Source organism: Oryctolagus cuniculus, chromosome 9, assembly GCF_051225735.1.
Source record: "Oryctolagus cuniculus isolate XC-2025 breed Fujian yellow rabbit chromosome 9, ASM5122573v1, whole genome shotgun sequence".
Classification (NCBI taxonomy): Eukaryota; Metazoa; Chordata; class Mammalia; order Lagomorpha; family Leporidae; genus Oryctolagus; species Oryctolagus cuniculus.
Window position 1 is genome coordinate 17,668,709 of NC_142875.1, and position 9,148 is coordinate 17,677,856.

General features: G+C 58.2%; 2 protein-coding genes across 9 annotated transcripts in view; one reads left to right on the plus strand and one right to left on the minus strand.

Moving 5' to 3' along the window:
- LOC103349133 (uncharacterized) overlaps positions 1 to 1,914 on the minus strand; it is a 49,409-nt gene extending 47,495 nt beyond the window's left edge. For 3 of the 8 annotated variants that reach the window (XR_016212750.1, XR_016212747.1, XR_016212748.1), the window contains exon 1: positions 43 to 1,914. Coding sequence is in view for 3 of the 8 variants with exons in the window: in XM_070048386.2 (XP_069904487.1) it covers positions 807 to 1,244 (438 nt within the window). In the remaining 5 variants the exon portion in view is untranslated. The remainder of the gene's footprint in view (positions 1 to 42) is intronic. The other 5 variants (XM_070048386.2, XM_070048385.2, XM_051849990.3 and 2 more) reach the window with 2 other exon arrangements.
- Positions 1,915 to 1,946: 32 nt separating this feature from the next.
- SOX21 (SRY-box transcription factor 21) lies at positions 1,947 to 5,342 on the plus strand. The gene has a single exon (XM_070048384.2). The coding sequence runs from the start codon at positions 2,097 to 2,099 to the stop codon at positions 2,925 to 2,927; it is 831 nt and encodes a 276-aa protein (XP_069904485.1). The 5' UTR covers positions 1,947 to 2,096; the 3' UTR covers positions 2,928 to 5,342.
- The last annotated feature ends 3,806 nt before the right edge of the window (positions 5,343 to 9,148 follow it).

Genomic DNA, 9,148 nt, shown 5'->3' on the forward strand with positions numbered 1-9,148 from the left:
GGTACCTCTGCATTTAAGTGAGATATTGTAAGCAAACTGTACCTTAAAGACATCAGCATAGAGATGACTCTGGCGACCAGGAGTGAAACAAAACAAAACACACACACACACACACACACACAAAACAGATTGTTTAGAAAGGGCTGGGTAGCCTGTCAAGGGCGCACACACCCAGCCTGGGCTAGCTCCTCTCCCGAGGGTTGCCAAGAGGATACTCAGTCCCTCCTGGGCCATTTCCACTCCACTCCCTCGGACTGGACACCAGCGCCAGCGCGAGAAAATGCGGGAAGCATCTGTTGCCAGTCACCACCCGGTCCTCCAAAGAAGGCGAGCCCATGGCTGTTGGGAACAATTTTCAAAGCCTGTCAGGGGTGCGTCCCCCCTTCCCCGGGCTTAACCCTCTTCCTCCGTAGCCGGCGAGCCTCCTCCTCCATCCCAGAACCGCGACCGGTGCAGCAGCGCGCGCCGGCCAGGGTAGCCAGGGAGGACACCAGGGGTAGCCAACGCCAAACAGTGCGCAGACTCCGCGGCGCGCTCCGGACTCTCCACTCGCCTCAACCTGCTCGCCAGCGAAAAGGGGTGGGAGGAGGAGTACTGGGAGGGGGGCGGGGGCGGAGGGGATCCTGTTAATCCGAGGTCCTGGGGGTGTGGGAGCGGGAGGAGGCTCTGCTGGTCCCTCCTCCCTCCTGCAGGCCCCGGCTCCACCTCCTCCGCATGCCCCCAGATATACACACACTCAGCCGCGGCTGGACATGCACACCCAGCGCCGGCTGCGGGCGGGCACACACGCAGGTAGCGACACTCACCTGAGCCGGAGCAGAGAGCTCCAGCCGCCCGCAGAGCGCCAGCGCGGCGGCCCGGGCCGGGAACGGCCCCACTTGCGCTGCCGGAGTGGGGAAGGCGGGAGCAGCCTCAGCACAGACCTGCGAACTGAGGTGATGGCGCGTTTTGCTTAAATCCTCTCCTCCAGCACCTCGGCCTGCTGGGCTGCGGCCGGAGAACGAAGAGAGAGAGAGGGGCCCCGGGCGCGGCGCACCGGCGGGCGCACGCTCCGAGACGAGCGCGCCGACAGAGGGGCGCGGCGGCGCCGGCGCAGGAAACTTGAGCGAACTTAGTTGCAAGTGCCCGGCGGCGACCGAGAGCAAGGGAGGAGGGGACGCGGCCCAGGCCGGGCCCGGCGCGCCGCCTTCCACGCCGGCCTCATCCCGGAGCCCGAGTCGGCCTGCAGCGCGCGGAGCCAGCATGGCCCCGCGGACGGGAAGACGCGGCGCCTCGGAGAGCCGGGAGAGTTTCCTCTGAGGCCGGGTGACCCTGGGCTAGCTCCGGCCTCATCCAGCCTCCTTTCCTCACCTCTCCTGTCCAGTGGCCGGAGAGGAAGACTCGCGAGGCAGGCGCTGGCGGGGAGGAGGGACAACTCCTCTGCAACCCCCCACTCCCAAAACCCCAGCTGCTCGGGGTGGGGGGCGATTCCCATCAGCGCGCCCTGCATGCCCGGGTCGGAGAAGACCCGCTCGTGCGGCTGTATTTGTATTTATATCCATTGCTGCGCTGTGCGTTCCCGTGGCGCGCCCGGACCCTCCTCCGCCTCCCCCTCCTCTTCCTCCTCTGGGGCCACCTCCCCTCCTCCCCCCACCCCCATCAGCTTCTGTCAAATGAGAAAGTCACCGAGGAGAACCCAAACACTCCAGCCGCCGAGAGCCCCCTTTGGCACTTGGCTGCACGCGGCGGCGGGCTCCTCGGCTCCACTGGGTGCAGTCCCTTCGACGCAACTTTCGCGGCCGCTTTGCACTTGAGAGAGGGGAGGCAGCGGCTCCCTGCGGGCACCTCGCGAGCCGACGTCGCCGGAGAGGAAGGACGGAAAGGGAGCAAGAGGCCAACTGCCCCCGCGGGCCGGGGGCGCCCCGGAGAACTTACAACAGTGTCCCGGCCGGAGACCTCAGGGAAGCCGGCTGCGCGACGCGGCCCCAGGCCGGGGCCCCGGCCCCCTCCTCCCGGGCGGGAGCGGCGTCCCGCGCGCGGCCAACATTGATTTCCTGCGGGCCGGGGGCGAGGGCCCGGGCGGCGGCGGCGCGGTGCAGCCGCGGCACGGCGAGAGCATGTCCAAGCCGGTGGACCACGTCAAGCGGCCCATGAACGCTTTCATGGTGTGGTCGCGGGCCCAGCGGCGCAAGATGGCCCAGGAGAACCCCAAGATGCACAACTCGGAGATCAGCAAGCGGCTGGGCGCCGAGTGGAAGCTGCTCACCGAGGCGGAGAAGCGGCCGTTCATCGACGAGGCCAAGCGCCTGCGCGCCATGCACATGAAAGAGCACCCCGACTACAAGTACCGGCCGCGGCGCAAGCCCAAGACGCTGCTCAAAAAGGACAAGTTCGCCTTCCCTGTGCCCTACGGCCTGGGCGGCGTGGCCGACGCCGAGCACCCGGCGCTCAAGGCGGGCGCCGGGCTGCACGCGGGCGCGGGCGGCGGCCTGGTGCCGGAGTCGCTGCTCGCCAACCCCGAGAAGGCGGCCGCCGCCGCCGCCGCCGCTGCCGCGCGCGTCTTCTTCCCGCAGTCGGCCGCCGCGGCCGCCGCTGCCGCCGCCGCCGCCGCCGCGGGCAGCCCCTACTCGCTGCTCGACCTGGGCTCCAAGATGGCAGAGATCTCGTCGTCGTCGTCCGGCCTCCCGTACGCGTCGTCGCTGGGCTACCCGACCGCGGGCGCCGGAGCCTTCCACGGGGCGGCGGCGGCTGCTGCAGCGGCGGCCGCGGCCGCCGGGGGGCACACGCACTCGCACCCCAGCCCGGGCAACCCGGGCTACATGATCCCGTGCAACTGCAGCGCGTGGCCCAGCCCCGGGCTGCAGCCGCCGCTCGCCTACATCCTGCTGCCGGGCATGGGCAAGCCCCAGCTGGACCCTTACCCCGCGGCCTACGCCGCCGCTCTATGACCCCGCGGGCCGCCTCGCAGGACCGCTGTGCCCGCGTGTACATATGTATAGGTACGAGCCGGCGGCCCCGCGCCCCGGGCGGCGGGGCGGGTGTGGGTGGACAGGTGCCAGGCGGAGGCCGAGGGCCGGTCGGCGCGCGAGTGCGCGGGCGAGGGCGCGTGTGGGTACCGGGATCGTGGCAGACCCGCGCTTCCCGCAGCCCCCCGGAGACAGGGCTGTTGGGCCTGGCTGCAGCTGGTGTTGGCTTTGCACTTCGGAACCTGTTGCGTTTTGGACCCACGGGGGTGCAGGAGTGACTTCTCTGACATGCTGGGCTTGCCCGTTTGGTGTGCTGGGAGTTGCCTGGTCGATTTCGTGCGTGTTTCTCACTCTGGCTCCCCGGCCCGCGGTGTGTGTCCTGCCCTCGCTCCCGAGCGCGGAGTCGGAAATGGCTGGCGTGCGCGCCAGGGATGCCTCGGAGCACTCGCTCCCTCGTTGCGCCGCGTGAACTTTGCAGAGCTCTGCTCCCTGGAGCAGGGCCCCCAGACCGGGTCCGTCCGTGACCGGTGGCCCGCTCCAGTCTGGCCTTTGGTACGGGAGCGGACCGCGGGTGCTTTTGTTTATCAGGCCGTATGCAAATCGGAGCGAACGCTCTTCCCCGCGAGCGAGAAACGCCGACCAGATACCAAGTGAGATCAAAGTTGTCCATTGGATTTTCTCCCTTTAAAGAAAAAACTAATAGAAAATTCGCCCAGAGTCCACGGGCTCGGATTTACCAACAGGGGAAAAGGCTCCACTCCTTTTTCCGCCCTTTCGGCTGAGTCCACCTTCGGGTTGTAAATGTGTATATGTCGGTGAAACCATTGAGTCTTGGCAAATGTGTTATTTTCGTTGCCCTAGATTTGAGTCGGTTTTAGACTCAAAAGCATTTTGAGCAGATGTTAAGAGTTAACTTTTAAAGATTGCGGAACGATTTCGGAGTCGCAATTTTATCTAAGATTAAATCAGACTTTTTTGTCTGAGTGGTAATTATATATTTATTATTTAGCAAAACTGGATTGTTTTTGACAGATCTCTCATTTTCAGCTAGCATTTCTTCCCCCACTTGAACTGTTTTAATGTGTTTTGGAGTTCCCTCCCTGATTTTTTTTTTAGCTCACCTGCAATTCATTTGCAAATTATGATAAAAACGCATCTTTAGGGAAAAAAAACTTCCTCAATTATAGCTTTTCGTTTCTTTTTAAATGTATATATTTTGACTAATGTTTGTGAATGAAGTTGGCTAACATGTATTTAGTTTCATTTTGGCTTCATGTAATATAAAGTTTTAAAAAGTTTAAATATTGGTTTTAACCTTTATGTATAAATGCTTTTCTTGTGTGATCTTCTAATTTAATAGTAGACGTCTGAACTCCATCTGTAAATTAGAATCCGACTATCACTCCGTTCATTTTTTTTGAACAAAGAGTTTAAATAAAGCCTGAACCAGGGAAAAGAGAAAAAATCCTCTATTTCTTGTTGAGTTCCTAACAAGATTTTTATCTGAATTGCCCTTATGTGCCTGGTCCAGGTGAAGTGTAAGGTATCCTCCAAAGACAGCCTTTGTTTCACTTTTGAATAGATTTACTAGGAAATCTAAATCAAGCCATTGTTATTCAGAGCCAAAAGGCTGATTTATCACATTTTTAATCGTGAATAGGAAAGAAGATAAAAAAAAAAAAAAACCCAAGTACTTGTATTATCTTTAAAAAAAAAAAAAAAAAGGCATTCATGAACCAGAACAGAGCCCATTGAAAACATCCAGACGGTTCAAAGCATTTGACCAGTTTCCAGTAACATTTTCGGAGGAGAAAGTTGCCTGACCACTTTATCTTGTTAGCAGGAGAGCCTGGCCACTTAAATTGGTGTAATTTGTTCAGGTATCTTCGGGGTATTCCTTGTTTGCACCTTATGGTTTTATTGGGGGAAGGCGATCACTGCTACCAGCCATGTACAACTTCTGACCTCTCCAAGGCTTTCTTCTTCATGCTAATAACAGGAAAATACAGTGTAACGCACTCTTGTTATAGACGGTTGCATTTCCGGGGCCAGACAAGTTTCCAAAGAGGAGAGTTGCACATCATAAAAGATTTTAGTGCTAGACAAGAAACAACAGGGCACCGAGGAAGAAATCAGAAAAAAAAAAAAAAATACACACACACACGCTGTAGGGAGATTGCCTGGCCCCCACCAATGAGATGGAAACGCTGAAGATAAAAGTGCCCATCTTAACACTGCTTTCCTCGGAGGCAGAGGCGATCTCAGAGCTGCGCGTCTTTAGGAGCTACCCGAGTCTTTAAACTGATTGTTTTCCCCCTACGGAATCATATTTTAAAAACCATGAAAAGTTTTGGAAATGTGAGAAATAGGCTCTGCTGGCTTGACCCTGATTCACTAATTAAAACGATCCCTCTCCTGTTATTCCCCGAGCTCTTTGCAATATTATAAGTTAATTCATATGGTTCTGAGCGATTATGCAAAACTAATTTGGACTGTCCAGGGGTAATTATCCCTGACACGGTTAATTAAATCCTTTCAGGGCTTGTCTTTCCTTTTGTAGCCGCCCATCACTTCTCTACACGGAACTTCCTGCGGCTCGCTGCAAATCACCCCAGCCCTAAATCTGCACTTCCCTCCTTGGGCCTTCTAGCCTCTCTGGTCCCCGCCCCCGTTCGCCGCCCCCACCTCCCCCCCACCAAAGACCCGCGTTCTTCGCGAGAGGCGCGGCGGAGGGTGGAGGAAGGGGCCGAGGACTGGAAAGATGGGCCCGGGAGGCGGTGGGCGCCGGGGTCACGTCGCCCGCAGGCTGTGCGGCCGGGGGATGCCCGCGGCCTTGCGCACGAGTAGGTGGGCTTTGCACCCGGAGAGGGTCTCCCGCCAAGTTGGGCTTGTGCAGCAGTCTGGCCTGGGGTCGGGGCGAGAGGGCGTGGGGAAGGGGCCGGGGATAAGTGCGCAAGTGACCCACAAACTGCAGCGCTGGGAACAAGCAAAGAGCCGCTGCTGGCCGGCCGGCCGTCTCTCCCCCTCGCCTCCCTCTCTCCCTCTCTCTCTCTCCTTCCTCCTTTCCCTTCCTCATTTTTGTCTTCCATTGTCTTTTCTGTGTTCTAAGGTTTACAAAAAGCCACTCAGTGCTGGGGTAGTAGCGATTGCCTAAAAGCCTCCCGGGCCAGGAGCGAGGCTGCGCGCAAACAGGTGGAAGTTGGTCGGGCAAGGGAGGCGCGCGATGCCGCCGCGCGAGGGGGCAGCGGGAGAGCCGGCCGCCGCCTCGTTGGGGACGATTTGCTCAGTCTCCCCCCACCCCCGCCCCCGCCCCCCTAACCCCCTGAGAAACTGGGACAGCTCGGCGGGACGCCCCCTCCCACCCCCAAGCTCGCGGCTGTCGGCGCACAGGGCGCAGAGCTAGGGCGCACGGGGAGCTCCCGGGCTCCCCCGGCCGAGCGAGGCCCGGCGCGCCAGCCAATCAGAACGCAGCTCGGCGCGGGGAGCGCAGTGGCCCGCGAGTGGCCCGCCCGGAGTGTCCGCGCCCACGGTCCGGCGCAGCCACAGAGCGCGCCGGCCAAACTTTATTAATCTCTCCCCCGTCCTTTCTCCCTCAGCCCAGTGCATCTCAAAGGTCAGCCCTCTTCTTTTAAAAGACTGATATTATTAATTCACTGACAATCCCCCTCCTCTCTTCTTTTTTTCTCTCTTGCAGGAAAAAAAAAGGGGGGGGAAAGGAGGGGGGTAGTGAAAAGAGCTTTTTTTATTCTCTCTCTCTCTCTCTCTTTTTTGTCCTTCAGTGGGAGCGTTTAGACAGTCGAGGAGGTTTTGTCCGCGAACAAAACGCAGGGTTGGGAGGTTTTGTGAGAGTGTTGTTTGTTGAAGTGCAGCTAAGAAAAAGCGGCGGCTTTCTCCTCATTGTGAGGAAACCAATCAGCGGTATTTGGAAAACTGTTAGCATTGTGCACTTCTTCTGTGTCCGTTGTGAGGCGTTTCTTTTCACAAGGTTTTTTTTTCAGCCCATCCAGCTGGCCGGAATGAATAGCGGTGCAATGTGTACACGCTTTGTCCCTCCGGTCTTCAAGTAGCCCGCATTGAATAGACTAAGTTGACACTGCGTGACAGTGAAACAACATAATAAAAAATACATGAGCCCCTGAATAGGAGCAGGCGCATAAATAAATAAAATGGGTGACCAAAACTGGATAAACTGAATGACAAAACGGTGAAAGCGGAACAAAAAGATATTTAACACGCTAGATTAGCATTAGAATGCGATCTACAAGGCAGAACAATTGATGAATAGGTTTACCGGCCAAGAAAGAAATGGACTAAATGCCCTTTGAATAGATATGCTTTTGCAAGGGCTTTGAATAGATATGCTTTTTGCAAGGGCTGAATGGGAAAAGGTAAAGATGAAGCTATGCAAATGAGTGGGCGAACTTTTTATATATATTCTTTAAACACACACACACACTAGCAGGGGAAGAGTGCTGCCTCGCGTGTTTATAGAAGCAATAATTGCCATTATTAGCATTGTCTGCAGAAGATAGAAATTGAACAGGTCAGGATAATATGGGGTAGCAGTAATTATTCTTCTAATTAATAGTCCTTTGCTGCTTGCAAAAAGGGGGAAAAAAGGCAAGGAGAAGTCAAAGTTATGCAGAAGTTACGCTCCCTGTGTCCACTTGCCCAGCGCTGGCATTCGAGCAGCACCCAGTCTGGCTGTTCCTCTCTGACCTTGAAGCTTTCCAAGGAGCCAATCCTGAGGCTCCGTGTATCCTGCGTTTTTGAGAGTCTAATACCAAGTCTGGCACATGGTAGGTGCCCAGCAGTAGTTGTGGAATGAATGAATAAATGCAATGTAATGGGGGAACCCACGCCTCCCGCTTGGAGGAGGGACTCCCAGGGACTGCCCCCAGGCAGTTGTCGCCTTTCGTTCCCACCTCCCTTATCTGGGGGTGCAGGTGCTGACGGATGCTCGCAGCCACCTTGCTTTGGGGTTTGCCTTCAGCCTACCTGAACTGCTAGGAAAGACGAGTAGACCCAACAAGCCCCGAGCAACTCGGGGCGCCCCGCTTGCCTCCCCCCCCCCAATCCATCCCGCTCCTCACGGCTAAATCCACTACAAAGGCCAGGATGGAGAGACGGAGGGAGCCCCCTCCCCACCGGCTGCGTCGAAACGACGTACACATCCCGTTCTTGAGAACACAGTCACCCCTCCGCGTGTCCCCTCGAACGCCTGCCCTTTACTCCCCCCACCCCCCGCCAGCTCCCATGCCGCTTCCTGAAAATCCTGAACTGAACCCCGAGGGAGCGGGAACCTCCGGGCTGAACTGCAAGCAGAGGCAGGGCGCGAACCAGCGCGCGTCAGGGGCGGCCCTGCCCCGCTCTGAGGGCGTCCACAGGGGCCTTCGCCGCCAGCAACATCTGTTGTTTTATTTTCCATGGTTGACCGCCAGGCCTGCCCGGGCCACCCGGCCGTCGAACTTCCCAGGGGTTGACAGCCTGCCCCTGACTCGAAGGAATAATACGAATTATCGACGGCCCAGCTGGCGCGTCCCCGAGAACGCGCAAAGGCTCCGGGGGAACGCGGGTCAGCAACCGCCCAGTACAGCCCCGACGGCTGGCGAAGAGCAGGCTTCTGGACTGTGACCACAAGGGGGGACCCCCAGACTGCCAGAGCCGCGCTCTCCCTCCCCTTCTTCCCCCTTTAAAAGCAGCAGTGACCATGGCCGCGAGGAAGCCCTGCATATTTTCAAGCGTAATCCGAGCCTGCGCGGTTTCGGCTGCACTTGGAAAATGCAAATTCCTCGAAATGGACAAATTTCGAAAACTTGCGGAGAGCTCTACGCGGGTGCAGCCTCGCAGAGGTTCCTGGAGGAGATAAAACTCACGGCGAGTCAGGGCGATGAGTGTGTGTGGGGACGCAGGGACTCTTCGGGTTGGGTTTTCAGGGTCAGGGCGGCCGCAGGGCCTTCGGCCACCGCCTCGGAGCAGAGCCGGGAAGCGGCACCCGCAAGGCTACGAGCCCGGCTGCCTGCGCTGCGGTCGGCCCCCCGCCCCCAGCCCCGCAAGGCACGCGGAGTCAGGTGGACTTCATGGGCCTCGCCGCGCGCGCCCCATCCTTTGCACTCGACTGCAGGAAATAAAAGCGGCTTTGGCTGTTTGATACATTTAGAAGTCGTCCCCACCAGATTCCCACCTCCTCTGGGCTCCTCGCT

What these genes read in the sequence shown, in the direction of transcription:
- SOX21 (XM_070048384.2), top strand. Translation starts at nt 2,097, where the DNA reads ATGTCCAAGCCGGTGGACCACGTCAAGCGGCCCATGAACGCTTTCATG.